The 15,838-nt window shown below is 36.7% G+C and overlaps 1 protein-coding gene across 2 annotated transcripts in view; it reads right to left on the bottom strand.

The window, feature by feature from the left end:
- The window catches only part of LOC104885054 (GDSL esterase/lipase At1g28570), a 34,103-nt gene that overhangs the window by 6,134 nt on the left and 12,131 nt on the right, over positions 1–15,838 (bottom strand). For both annotated transcript variants that reach the window (XM_057391076.1, XM_057391077.1), the window contains exon 2: positions 14,513–14,679. In XM_057391076.1, the coding sequence (XP_057247059.1) occupies positions 14,513–14,679 (167 nt within the window). The remainder of the gene's footprint in view (positions 1–14,512; positions 14,680–15,838) is intronic.

Below are 15,838 nucleotides of genomic sequence, written 5' to 3'. Positions count from 1 at the left end.
TTTTATCAGTGAGATCAATATTTCCAGCTTCTTTTACCCATTTGACAGAACCATCAGGAAGACCAACTTTAATGGGCCTTTTTAGGGAATATGAAGATGAAAACAAGTTTCTATCACCTATCATGTGATCAGATGCTCCTGTATCTACAATCCATCTTTGATTACCCAAATTTTCACTATGGCAAGCAATTTTAGATGAATTTTCTTTACCTGCAAAGTTGCTGCTGTGTTGTTTGTCATTCAGAGCCTTCATCATCTCTTGAACCAGGTTATTGATGAGATTTGAATCAGGCTTGCTTCCACTTGAGTCACCCACTTCATAAACTATGTCAAGAGGAGTCTCATTGTTTCCTTCCTGTTGAACTTTGTTCACATTCATTGCATTCTTTACCTTAGGCTTCTTAAACCATTCTGGGTAGCCCACAATCTTGAAGCATTCTTCTTTCACATGTCCCTTCATGAAGCAATGCTCACATTTTTTCTTCATTTTTGCCTCCTTCATATCCTTCCTTTGTTGCCAGTTTGTTTGTTGTTGCATTCTTACATTTAATGCACTAGCCTCAGCAGCATTTGACATGAGATTTGCTTCTGCCTTTCTTGTTGTTGAACAAGATGAAAAGCTCTACTCACAGTAGGCAGAGGATCCATTGCCAAAATGTTACTCTTCATGTTTTCATACCCCTCATTGAGAGGCATGAGAAACTGAATTAGCTTATTCAAAGCATCAGCTTGATTCAGTTTCTTAAGGATATCACATTTGTATTTCAGCATAACACCACAAGTGCATTCAGGCACACCTTCAATGGATGATATCTCATCCCACAATTGCTTGAGTTTACAGTAAAACTCAGCCACACTCCTATTGTCTTGATTAAGACCACTCAGATCTTTTTTCAGTTGGAAGAGAAGAGGAGCATTAGTTTGCTCATATCTCTCTTTCAACTCATCCCACAGATCTTTAGCACTCTTAACATACATCATACTTGCTCCTATATCAGCATTCATAGAAGCAAACAGCCAACACCTTACCATAGCATCATTTTTCTTCCATTTATTGAAATCTGCATCGTCTTCTTTTGGTTTCACAATATCTCCATTGATGAAACCAAGTTTGTTCTTATCCCCTAAGGCCATCCTTACACTTCTTGTCCAGTTTAAGTAGTATCACCTGAAAAAGTGATACTACCTAGTTGGTTTGTAGAAAGATCAGAAGAGGCCAGGAAGAAAGGATCTGCATACCCAAGGTAGGCTAAAGATTTTTCTCTTTCCTTTTCTTTTTCTCCTCCTGACATTTTCTTTTAGGATTCTAAAGGGTTTTTTTTTTAAACGTTTTAGCAGATAATAACAACCTGCTCTGATACCATTAAGAAAATTGGAAGAAAGATTTAAGCTTTATATCAAGAAATGTTTTTCTGCATTCTCATTTCTTGCATAAGTTTTTCTCACTATTTTGTGAGTGTTTCTCTCTTGTCTATTACAATATATCAGCATCTATATAAAGAAAAAAACTTCCCTAGCTTTCTCTCCTAAAACCTAGGAAAGGAAAATACCAGGAAGGTGCTGCAGAATGCCAGCATCACAAAGAGACAAAAGCCTAAACAGCTGTAATTTGTCACATGACAGCAGCTGCAGTTTCTAGAAATATCTAGAAGAATCTTAGCAAATGATTAGTTGTGATCATCTCAATGATTGCCAATGATCACTTAATAGCACGTGAAACATTTGCAGCAATATAATAAACCCATCATATTTTCTTCAAAATGCTTTTTAACATTTTTTCGATTAGCAAGATGTAAGGATTATGGGAAGGTCCAAACTCCAATGTTTTTCATTTCTCGGCTTGTGAATTTTCACTCTAGTAAGCCTCATATCATACATTCTCTATTTTTTCATAGTTGTAATATTTTGATTTTTTAATTTTTTTTACATCGCGAAAATTTGCATAGATAGAAAGAATTTACACACTACCACTAGGGTCATTAAAGACCCTTACAACACAGATATAACATACTAATAACACATTACAAGAAACTAATACACTAACATGCACTTCTCCAATGCATCCTTGAGTGTTGAGATGACTTGGTTGACAACGTTCAAACTTGCCACAACCATCAATAGTGATTGTAATATAGGAGAATGAGCTCCAGTTGGATGAATAAACCCTTAAGAACCTGGTGGTTATAGAAACCAAGAAAAGAACCGAAAGGATAGTAAAGAATCGAGCTGGTAACACTGACATCAGGCTTGTGAGTTGCTCACAAGCCATAAGAGTCACTACAAGTGACTCAAGAAGCATGCTATGAACCCCCATAAAATGAGGAGCAACGTTTGGATAAAAAGTTTTGAGAGCGATGAAAAGCAATAACATCGCTAACTGAGACGAAGCATTAATCTCCGTTAATTCCACACACAAACGGACAAATCCAACCTGCGAAACCCTAAACCCCCTTCCACTCAAATCTTTTTTCCCTGACAACCCACCATACCACATTACAACTCCTCCGAATGCCAAACTCTAATCATCAGAGGAGGACCAAACACCGACTAACAGTGCCTCTTTTAGCCTAGGCATTAAACCCAACTGTTTCCACATATTATCACTCAAAACAACATTCTTAACAAGAATACATCTAACATAACTAACGAGAAGACGACGCAAAATTAACAACCAATAACAACTAGCGATAAGCATACTAAAAAACATAGGACGGCAAAATTGCAGAAAATGAACAGGACCCAATACCAAATTAAAAACCCTAACCTAATCTTTACCTTTACCGTCAAGATCGGGGTCAAGCCGAAACCACAAGACATCGATGACAAGGTTAGCTCCGGAAAAAGGTTGTCAAAATCACTATCTAAACAGACCCCAAACTCGAACTTAGCACTTCCTAACCCATACAAGAAACCCTAACCCGAAACTTTACCTTACCGATGAGATTATCGACGGTGGCGTTTGGGAAAGTTTGGGAGAGAGGCTACCCGAGTTTGTAAACTTAAGATCTGAGTAGGTCCTCCCAAAAACTAATCAGAAAAGACCAAAAACAGACAAACTTACAATCAAATAACTATAAGTACTCCGACGAGAAGAAACGGGAAACGAAGAGGAGGCGCAAGAGGCCAACAGTGCCAACCAAATGCGAAGAACCTCTCGTGCGTCTTCTCGGACTTCGGAAGCAGACGAACGAAAAATACAAGCAAAACGCCAAGCAAACGGCTCAGCTACGTTGGTGGAGCAGGCCGCCGACGACCGAATGAGCAGCGCGCTCAGGCCGGTCACTAGCGAGCTGCTCTGTGCGACTTTGGCTTACTTAGGGTTTGAGGGTAGAGAGAGTTTTAGAGAGAGGCGACTTTCATTTCAATCCTTACTCTAGCCTTCTAATGCAGAGAATATTTTGATTTTTGGAGATAAGTATACTGGGTACTAAACTTTAGGATAAGTTGCAGTTTACTCACTTTAGTTATAAAAGTTGCATTTTACTCAATCAAATTATAATGATGTTAACATTCAGTGAAATTCAAATTAAATGAATAAAAAAGGTTGCTTGTCGCAAAAAACGAGAATGACAATTATTGTTTTGTAACTCAAAAATTTAATACCCATTAAAAATATTCTAACAATAATTAAATCGGGATTAGTATGATGCACCATATCATGACAAATAGCAACACTCCACCTTTTCTGATTTGTGATGATCTTCATGTGATTATTGATGCTGACCATATGCCCTGGAGTAATATTATCATCATTGACCAGATCGGTGACAAATTGCAAAACTCTATTTGTAAGCTCAATGTTAGAATATATCACAGATATATTCTAGACATTAGATATCTTTGTATATAATCTCTTATTATTGTACATATCCATATTTAGTAGTCAATATTACGTTTCCTTAGTTATAGCTAATCAGTAGCTAATTTGTAGCCTAACATCACTCTTGTAATTAGTTTATATTGTTTGCAAAGTTGAATGGAAAAGGCACGGAATTGATTTCCTTCATGGTATCAGATACTTCTTTGATCCTCTCTGTCTAATCTTCGCCGCATCGTCTTTCTTTTCTTCTTATCTTCTTCCTCTTCTCCTTTAATCACCATGACAGACCAGCCCAAGTTTCATCCCGCACTCACCATTACTAATGTTAAATCTCTTGTTCCTGTGACATTAGATAACGAGCAAGCGATGTATCATTCTTGGGCTACCCTATTTACTAATCTTGCTCGGGACCATGACCTATACGATCATTTGGTTCCACCCACCGAGGAGACGGCTTTTGGCAGCCTACACCAAGGCTAAGTCCGCTGACATGGCTCTATGGCGGCGATTAGATGTCGTTGTCTTGCAATGGATTTATAGCACCATTTCTTCCGATCTTCTCCTTGCTATTCTCAAACGTAATGATACGGCTGAGGGTGCGTGGAATCGTCTTGAAGCTCTTTTTCAAGACAACAAAGCCTCTCGTGTTACCCATCTCGAAGAAGAATTTACCACTACTGTTTTTGAGGATTTCACCTCGATTGACACCTATTGCAATCATCTACAATCTCTGGCGGATAGATTGGCTGATGTTGGTGCTCCGGTCACCGATGGTCGTCTTGTTTTACGTCTCACAGGATCATTACCGGTGGCGTATAGTGGTACATCGGATTACATTCAAAATCAAGAACCTTTGCCCTCTTTTGAAAGTTGTCGGCCAGGGTTGAAAATGGCTGAGTGTACAATCAAGGCTCGCCATGCTCGTGAAAATGGTAGCCGGCCCGGTGGAGCTGCCATGGTTGTTGTTGATCCTTCCCCCTCACCTGACTCCTCTGCCAGCAACAAACGCAATAACAATAATAAGGGGAGGTATTCTTCATAAAATAATGGGAAGAAAAAGGCTCCACATTCTGCCGGGTCCACTGCGCCACATCAGCAGCACACGTGGCAGCCACGTCAGCAGGTACTGCCTCAGTGGCAGCAGCCGTGGCAGCCTGGTTGGGGAGGGTGGTCCATTCCTCCTTGTCCGTTTCCTGCTTACTCTTGGCAGCCTAGGCCTACTACCACGGCCCCACGTTTTTCTCCTTCTGGGCCAGGTGTGCTTGGGTCCAAACCTCAAGCTTTCAATGTTGTTGCTCCTACGTCTCATTAGTACATGCCCACTGATATTGATGCTGCTATGCACACTCTTTCTATCTCTCAACCTGCTGGAAATTACTACATGGATACCGATGCCACATCTCACATGACGGCGGATGCAGGTATTCTCTCTTCTTATTCCAATTCTAGCAATAAACATGATAACATTGTTGTTGGTAGTGGTCACTTAATTCCAATTATTGGTCACGGTCGCACAACTTTGCCTCCCCCACATCCCCCCTTTACCTTAAACAATGTCTTACATGCTCCAAAACTCATAAAAAATCTAATCTCTGTTCGTAAATTTACCACGGATAATATGGTCTCTATTTCATTTGACCCATTTGGTTTCTCTGTTAATGACTTACAAACGGGGAACAGATTTATGAGATGTGATAGCACAGGGGACTTATATCCACTTTTCTCCAGCTCTCAAGCCAATTCTTTCCGCAATCATTCTGCTTTTACTGCATTACGTTCCGATATTTGGCATAATCGCTTAGGCCATCCTAGCGATCTTGTTCTTAAATCTTTGTGTAGTAACAAGTTTATTGATTGTAATAAGGCTTATCAAACTTATTGTTCTTCATGTCCTCTTGGGAAACATTCTAAGCTACCTTTTTATGATTCGGTGTCATATACTTTTCTTCCTTTTGATATTATTCACAGTGATCTTTGGACTTCCCCTATTGTCAGTACTTCAGGCCATTGTTATTATGTTCTTTTTCTAGACGACTATAGGAAATTTTTATGGACTTTTCCTATTGCTAAGAAATCCCAGGTCAAACACCTCTTCCTAGCTTTTCATGCTTTAGTCAAGACTCAATTTGAACGTAATATTAAAACTTTTCAGTGTGACAATGGTACAGAATACATAAATGGTACTCTTAAGGATTTTTTTGAACAACATGGAATGCTTTTCCGTCTCTCATGCCCTCATACATCTCCTCAAAACGGGAAGGCCGAAAGACACATACAATCCATAAATAATATCATTCGGACCCTCCTTGCTCATGCCTCCATGCCACTCTCTTTTTGACACCATGCCCTATCCATGGTTACCTACCTTCTCAATATCCTTCCTTCCAAGGTATTGAACTACCAATCACCCACTCAAATTCTCTATCAAAGTGATCTGGATTATTCACATTTACGTGTGTTTGGTTGCTTATGTTTCCCATTATTCCCCTCTTCTATTATTCATAAGTTACAAGAAAGGTCGACTCCTTGTGCTTATTTAGGTCCGGCTCCTAACCACTGTGGCTCCAAATGCTATGACATGTCTAGTGGTAAAATCATAATTAATCGCCATGTTCGTTTTGTTGAAACTGAATTTCCATTCTCCCACCTTCACAAACCCAAACCTTCATATTATGATTTTTTATGTGACAACACTAGTGGTCCCTTACTACATCACTTGTCACAACATTTCACGCCACCATCTATGCAGCCTGACCCACAATCCCAACCCAACTTATCTTCTCTTTCTTCATCTGGGCTGCAGTCTCTCACGGGCCCAGCACACACTCCTCCCTCCAATGAGCTTCGGTCTGCTGCTCCTTTGGGCCACGAGCAACTACATCCCCCTCTCTCCCCCTCTATTATAAATTCCCCTCCCTCACGTAGCCCAGCTCACTCTTCTGGCCCATCTTCCCCTCTTCCTCGTCCAACATCACAGCAGCCCACACCCCTGCCTAATCCTCCCCCGTCTACTGAGCCTCCCAATTCCATATCTACTCACATGGCCACACGTTCATCTCATGGCATTTTTAAACCCAACCCCAAATACTCCTCCACTTCACTCACTACCACTACTACAGATATTTCTCCGATTCCAAAAAATCACATTAGTGCGCTTAGTGACCATAATTGGAAAAATGCAATGTTGGATGAATTTAATGCTTTAATTGATAATAAGACTTGGGAATTAGTGCCAAGACCACCTAATGTGAATGTCATTCGATCTATGTGGATTTTTCGTCACAAACATAAGTCTGATGGTTCTTTTGAGCGGTATAAGGCTCGTCTTGTAGGTGATGGCAATACTCAGCAGCAGGGTGTTGATTGTGATGAGACATTTAGCCCCGTGGTTAAATCTCCCACCATTCGAGCAGTTCTCAGCATTACTCTCTCTAAATCTTGGCTCATTCATCAAATGGATGTCAAGAATGCCTTTTTACATGGTCATCTCAATGAAATAGTTTATATGCATCAACCCATGGGTTTTCGTGACAAAAATTATCCAAATCATGTCTGTTTGTTGAAGAAATCTTTGTACGGGTCAAAACAAGCTCCACGTGCTTGGTACCAAAGATTTGCTGATTTTGTTGCTACCATTGGGTTCTCTCACAGTAATTCGGATCATTCTTTGTTCATCTACGCACATGGTTCTGATATTGCTTATCTTCTGTTATATGTGGATGACATCATACTTACAGCTTCTTCTGATCGTCTTCGGAAGCACATTATGCATCTTTTGGCCTCTGAGTTTGCTATGAAAGATCTTGGCCCTCTGAGTTTCTTTTTGGGTATCTCCGTTACTCGGCACACCCATAGTCTCTTCTTATCTCAGACACAATATGCTGCAAAAATTATTGAGCGTGCCGGAATGTCCAATTGCAGTCCTTGTCATACTCCTGTTGATACTAAGCCCAAACTTAGTGCTACTGCTGATACTCTTTATGATGATCCGACCAAATATCGCAGTCTCGCAGGTGCTCTGCAGTATCTTACTTTCACTCGTCCAGATATTTCCTATGCCGTGCAGCAGATTTGTCTTCATATGCATGCTCCCACCAATGAGCATATGAGTGCTCTCAAGCGTATCATACGCTATCTTCAGGGTACTCTCTCTTTTGGTCTTCACTTATACAAGTCCAACATTACTCGTCTTATCTCATATACAGATGCCGATTGGGGCGGGTGTCTTGACACTCGTCGTTCTACCTCCGGATATTGTGTTTTTCTCGGAGATAATTTGATTTCTTGGTCTTCAAAACGGCAACCCACCCTCTCTCGTAGTAGTGCTGAGGCCTAGTATAGGGGGGTTGCAAATGTTGTCTCCGATACATGTTGGTTGCGAAACTTACTTCTCGAGTTGCACTGTCCCCTTTCAAAAGCTACTCTCGTTTACTGTGACAATGTGAGTGCCATTTACTTATCCGGCAACCCTGTTCAACATCAACGCACCAAACACATTGAGATGGATATTCACTTCGTTCGTGAGAAAGTGGCACGTGGCGAAGTTCGTGTGCTCCACGTGCCGTCCCGGTATCAAATTGCTGACATTTTCACCAAAGGGCTTCCGCGCGTTTTATTTAATGATTTTCGGGACAGTCTCAGCATTCTAGACATTAGATATCTTTGTATATAATCTCTTATTATTGTACATATCCATCTTTAGTAGTCAATATTACGTTTCCTTAGTTATAGCTAATCAGTAGCTAATTTGTAGCCTAACATCACTCTTGTAATTAGTTTATATTGTTTGCAAAGTTGAATGGAAAAGGCACGGAATTGATATATCACAGATATATTCTAACACTCAATTCATGTGTTGTTCTTATCCCACAATTTGTCTAGCTAATTGGTTGGAGTCTGCTATTTCTCTTAACTGATTGAAAGTAGGTTTGTATTATCTCCTTTCTAGCACTCATGTAGTAATGAAGATAAAGTATTATGGGATTTTTGTGGAATTAGTAGCTCTTCATTTTGGAGAAGAAGAGTAGTGTCAAATAACATTCTTCTTCCATCAGCAGTACTATTTCTTTAGGAATACAAATACTTCCTCCGTTTCTTAATAAGTGCAACATAGAGAAAGTAGGGTAATACCAAGGAATGTAGAGAGAGAAAATTGGGACCACAATAAATTAGAGTAATTCAAGTGATGAAACAAAAAAGTTGTGGTCCCCTCTTGCTTTTTGGTGGCATATTTGTAATAATATTGAACTTTTTTTTTACCATTTTGAGCTTGGTTGCATTTATTGTGACTATTCCAAGTAAGGAAAATGTTGCACTTATTAAGAACGAAGGTAGTATATGTTATTATAACATCAGTTGTACTCTGAAACCAGGGTACTTGAGTGCTTATTGCTCTTTTTCTCATGGGAATGGCTTCATAGGCTATAACTTCTTTTTTTGGTACTTCTATTACTCTTCTAGATGGACGAGTTTTGCTCATCTAAGACGTGCATGTTTTTCCTATTTGTTGATGGTAAGAGAAGATCTATAGAAGTTTGTGTAACAATCTTGTCTCTAAAGCTTGATCGATCTAACTTTGCCAATGAATATAGCTAATATGTTTCTAGAAAGCTTTCTTATGAGTCCTTGGCATTCATACATGGTTGGGGGTGAAGTGTGCTTGTCATATTTCTTTCGCTATTGCTGCACTGCAATTTTTGTGTCATTGTTCATTGACTTCAGCCACTTGTTTTTTTGGTGTTACTTGGTAACTAACTCTTTTAGAAATTGGACAGAGGCTTAGCTTGTGTTTAATGTCAAGGAGTAATGGCGAGTGAGGTCTTGGCCTCTTGAGGGATGAATTGGCTAGTCTGATGGTAAGAGGAGAGAGAGTGGGGGTGTTGGAGGTGGTGGAAAGGGTGAACAGGAGAGTGGGAGGGGTGGGGAAAGTAGGGTAAATTGGTTGGGGGTATGCGCAGCCAATTTGTCGAGGGAGGTGGCGGAGTCATGGATTGTTAATGGTCACCACCAGATGGCAATAGGTAGGATCGGGACAAGGACCTCTAGGATCCAGATCCAGATCTGTTTTTAGGCAAGGATCCAGGATCCTATCTGGATAAGAATGAGGATCCAGATTCGGGTTCTAAACGGATACAAAACGAATCTTTGCCTATTTTTTTCAAACTATCCTAATTTTCACATAATTAAAGATTTTAAACAATAGATTCATCTAATATCAACCAAAAATTACATTTAAGTTTTGAAAAATAACCATTGCAACCATTTACTAACTGTTTAATTATCAAACTGTAAATTAATCAACTATTTCTGAAAGATTTACAATTATCAACCGATTATTCGAACTCAATAATCCAGTAAATTCGCACATTAATTAGAACAATAATTAAAAATTCTAGCAAAAATATGTTATAACATGTAATAACCAATATTATAATATTAAATAATAATAATAACAATATTATAAAAACAGGTAAACGGATCTGGATTTGGGTAATAATTTAGGATTCGGTCCAGATCCGTTTTTTCCACGGAGGATCCAGATCCTTTCCGGATCCATGGGGTCCAAAATTTGAGGATCCATATCCACCAAAAAAAAATCTGGATCCACGAATCTGGGTAGGGTCTATTACCCACTGCCATCTCTAGTCACCACCGGAGGGGAGAGAGTTGGGTGGAGGGAGAAAGAAGAATATGGAAAGTTATGGATGAAAAGAGAGAAAATGGGCAATTAGGTCCATTCTCGTTTTTGTTTCAATCAGTATCTTTTATTCAATTAATGGGAAGTTAAAGGCAAAGTTAACAGATTTATGATTTGAGTGAATAAATTGCAACTTTTACAACTAGGATGAGTAAAGTGCAACTTCAACTTTGTGCTAGTTTAGTATCCTGTACTATGCTTAACTTTGAATTTCCAATATTCATGTTTTTACTTTGATATGAACTCTGTAACTAATACTTCCTCCTTTTCTTCTTACTTGCAACAGTATGACTTTTCCACTATTTACCTACTCTACTTAGTTTATCTTTGGTGATTTAAAATTAAGGAAAAACACTTTCATGTAGGATCTTTTAGATCTATCTCAATGAATATTTTCTAAATATACATTTTTCATAATTTTTAATTATTGGCAATTAAAGATATTAATGGTTGAAGTTATGATACGACAATCATGATAGTCAAATGGTTGCAAGTAAAAAAGAAACATAGGAAGTATATAATACAAATTTTAACATGTACGATGTTGTTGCATTTATCTCAAAATATATTTATAAGATTTGAACGTTAGAGATACTAAAATTATGTATTGGCAACTGTGAAAGTCAAAATGTTGCAAGTATTAAAAATGGAGGAAGTATTCGTTATCCTTTTTTTTTTATAGCTTTACTCGTATACTTACTCTATTATTCTTTTTTAATTGCAACATGAAGCAATGTGTAATTTTATAAATATATTTATATATGTTTTAGTATTTAAACAATTAATTTCGTAAAGTGTCGTCTAGTTTTAACGTCAAAGCATTATTTAATGTTTTTAAATAATTAAATATTTTATGTAGTCATACTTTGAAAGTTATTTTATAATTTAATTGGTTGAGTTGAAGTACAAAGATTTTTAATATTGGGTAGAGGAGCCCAAACATCTACCACTTTTATATGATCACCATTCATTTCAATAACCCACAAAGTCCAACTCTCTTTTAGACCCCTAATGGGAAAACTTATAAATACTCACTCATTAACAATTCTTGCCACATTAAACACATACTCAATTTTCTTCTCCCTCCCCCTCACATTCGGCCCTCTCTCGACCGATTTCTTCCTCTCTCTAGTTTTAAAGTCAAAGCATTATTTAATGTTTTTAAATAATTAAATATTTTATGTGGTCATACTTTGAAAGTTATTTTATAATTTAACTGGTTGAGTTGAAGTACAAAGATTTTTAATATATATTGAGTAGAGGAGCCCAAACATCTACCACTTTTATATGATCACCTCTCATTTCAATAACCCACAAAGTCCAACTCTCTTTTGGACCCCTAATGGGAAAACATATAAATACTCACTCATTAACAATTCTTGCCACATTAAACACATACTCAATTTTCTTCTCCCTCCCCCTCACATCGGCCCTCTTTCGACTGATTTCTTCCTCTCTCCTCTTCGTAGTTCGGCCACCGCTACAGCCACCGCCGGACCGCCACCAGCCACCGAAACCCAGCCGTCCCTCTTCCTCCTCTCTCAGCTGCTAGTTCCTTCCTCCCTCCTCTTGGTTTATTTCCTCTTCTTGCTCTATATTATTTTAATGCTTAAGTTTAATATTTTAAGTATTATTTTGATATTTTATTAATTATAGTTTGTATCTTTGATGATTAAATATAAATTTCAGATTATATAATTAGTATTAGTAAAGTAATTAAAGTTTAGATTTAATATATATGTTTAATTCAGGAATTTAAGCATCAAAGCATGGATTTTTAATGTTTTAAGAGTTGGAAATTGTAATACTATATATGTTATAGTTTGTGAAAATTGAGTACTCTAATATTTATAACTATGTTAAAATAAGTTTAAAAGAGTTTTAAAGATGTTATACGTTGTTGGAATTTTTATTAACATACTTATGTTAGGTTTTTAAATATCAAAATATGAATTTTTAAAAATTTTAGTGACTAGTATGGTAGTACTATATTAGGAGACACTAACAGTTGAAGTTTTAATGTTTAAGAGGGTTTTTAAATACTTTGTAAGAGGGTTTGAAATAATTTAAAGTTGCTGGAAATTTATTAGAGTATTAATACTTGGATATGTTGGTATTTGGTAGGCGAAGAATATATATACTTTGAGTAATTTTTAAGGTTGTGAAAGTGGTCTCTCGTTTTGTCTAACAAGGTACATACATACCTATGTTTTATTAGACTAGTATTATGTCCTAATATTAGGATTTATGTAGTATTATGCATATTATGCACAGGAAACTTTTTTATAGTTCATATGTGGCTTATAATCAAGTGATTTTACATGTTTTACGCCATTGTGTGAAACATGTTGCCTATAATGATTATTATATGTTTGTATGGATGATTGAAAGCATGAGGGTTTGGAAACTTTATTTTATTAATTCACATGAGGGATTAATATTTATATTGTTTATTGGATCATGAATTGGGTCATTTTGTTTCCTTGTATTATTTTATTATATTTACTTTATAAGGACCGTGGGCCTTGGTTGGTAAGCTGTGGATTCACCTATAGAAAGGTTATTGATTGTTAATTTAAGTCAACAAAGAAATATTGGTTTGTTATTAAACTAAGTAATGTGATTATTCTTGGATTATTAGAGTTGTTGATCATGATATTTATGTTGGTTGTCTTACTTTGTGAGTCACAACAAATAAATAATTTAGTAATAAATTAAAGTCGAAAGTGAATAACAATAAGTTTTTGACGTGTGCACGTGTGAAGTGTTGGACTAGTATGAGTTGGAGTACATGGTGGTAGTCCATGGCTTTTCTGGGGACAAGATTGATAACCGTGTTCTATTTTATTTAATTAGTACCTTGATATTGTTGGTTGTGGGAGTTCGGAGACGCGCCTGTACTTCGTCTTCTAAATTGAAGACTAGTTTAGTTTGGACAACTCTATTCATTACATATTCGATCTAATTATAATTAACCTATTGATTGTGGAGTCAAGTTCACTATATTCAATCTGTGATTTTATTATATCATTATTTATCTTTGAGTTAATGTTTATTAGTATCATGTTAGGTTTGATATTTTATTTATTACGTAGTACTCAGCTTTGCTGATTACATGCTTTTTTTGTATGTCGATCATTGTCGTGTCTTATTGATCCTGTGATAACTCATTTGGTGAGCAGTCTCTCAAGATATATATATAAAGTATCTATCATTCCAGGTCTGAATATGATGCATCATGGGTTCGGGTTTTCATTGGAGAGCTTGTGTTTTAGTTTTTAATACTTTTATAATTTTCATTTAGTTATGGTTTGAATAGTTGACTTTTAGTTTGTTTTGGGAGTTGACTAAGTTATTTATGTTATCAAAGTTATTTATTATTTTCGCTGTGAAATTCTGAATAAGTCGATACGTTATGACACGGGTGATAATATTTTGGTAATTCTCTAAATTTTATATGAAAAATTTATTCCATTGTTGGGGTGTTACATAGTGCTTGAGAGATACACCATTTAAGGTTAGGATAAAGGTAGAGATATATACAAAAAGAGCAAAACGTATACCATATACCCAAGGCCATTATTTATGATTCCTCCTTTCTTGCTTATTTAGAGCTCTCTAAATGAGAAATGACAAATAATCACTTTCGTGTGTATGGTATACATGAGGTGTATAACATAATTTGCACAATAGGAGGAAAAAACTAAATGAGTATAGAGATACAAATAAATCATATGCCAAAATTAGTAATGCTTTAATAATTGTGGAACTTTTCAGAAAAGCAAATGTTGCAATTAAAAGAGATCAATAATATGTTGTTTTTGTTCATTCTTATGCATAATGTATATATGTATATGTATATGTATATGTATATGTAAATATCACATCCCAAAATTAAATATATGAATTTATAAATAAATGAACTTGCAAACCAGAAACTCATATAATTTACTTGGAAGAAAATTTTAGATTGCTTCTATTAAAAGGGATCTTACTGAAATAGTCAATCATGAGGAGTCCATTAGAACAACGACCGGTCGGCTTGTGGAAGAAAGTTTGTCCGTATGGAAGCTTTGCAAATCTAGAGTTTGGATTTTCTCGTATATAGTTACCAGTGTCAGAAATCGAATCTCCAAATTGATAGATGGCTTCGATAGTGGAACTTTGGAATATGAATACATTATGAATATCAGTACGAGGGTAAAGTGGAAAAAATTAACTAAGCAAAATAAGGGAAGATAATGGTTGAAACAAGATTCCATAGAGCATAATGCAAAACCATAAAGGATTGTTACTAAGACAATGAAGGTAGTATAAAATCATCTATTGAGATTTTGTCAAAATTGTTTCACCATGCATTCTTAGAATATTAATATTAACGTTTTTTAATATGTAATAAAAGATTGTAATTAACGGTGTAATGTGTCCATTAATTAAAGGTCATGAACAAATTTAAAAAATGACAAAGATTCCCTTCATCGTCCAAAGCTTGCTCATTTGTTGTAGTCAAAGTGAAATATTTAAAAGAATCTCACTGTATCATCAACCTATGTTGCTTATCATCAACCTATATTGCTTTTGGAGTTGAGTTTAGGTCTGCTAGGGTCCATTGAGGCTCGACTTAAATTCAAGTCTACCGTGTTTGGATTTGAGTCAATCAATGGGTTTGTCAAATTTGGACCGAGTCAGTATTATTAAATTGAAAGCTCAAGTAAATTTAGATAAAAAAAAATTAGAGAATTATATAAAAAGAAAATAAAATATCAAAAAGTCTTGTGTGAGACCGTTTCAATTACTAGACAACTCAACCCAAAAAAAACCCCAATTGTTTGTCTTCTATCTCCTCAACTTGGAAGTTCTTTTGATGCATCGACCACTAAGGACAACTACCACAACATCACTACCACCATACTCCACTGCCACATTTGCACCACCACCACTGCATCCTTCCTGACCGCCCCTATTTATCTCTCTCCTAAAAATCAGTCGGCTGTGGAACACGGAGGTCGTGGGGAGTTTTGAAGGTCAACTTTGGAGGTCGTGGGTATTAGTGGCGGTCTGGCGGAGCCAGTGAGGAGAATGGGGTGTACATGCACCAACAAATTAGACAAATGAAAATTGTGTAAAAAAGATGTTGCGCCACACGCATTATAGGTGCGCTCCACACAACCCTTTAGCCAACGACTATAAATTGATGGAAAAAAACTCATATTATTTTCGGAGTGGAAATCAACAATGTTCGTGTAGTATTATGTTGAGTTCATTTAGTAAGTCAACTTTGGATAGGAACAAATTCAAGTCAGGTCTAATTCGTTTGTCAT

The sequence above is a fragment of the Beta vulgaris genome, chromosome 8 (genome assembly GCF_026745355.1).
Source record: "Beta vulgaris subsp. vulgaris cultivar EL10 chromosome 8, EL10.2, whole genome shotgun sequence".
NCBI classification, from domain to species: Eukaryota; Viridiplantae; Streptophyta; class Magnoliopsida; order Caryophyllales; family Amaranthaceae; genus Beta; species Beta vulgaris.
Note: the sequence above shows the minus strand (reverse complement) of the source record. Positions and strands in the feature narration are given on the sequence as shown.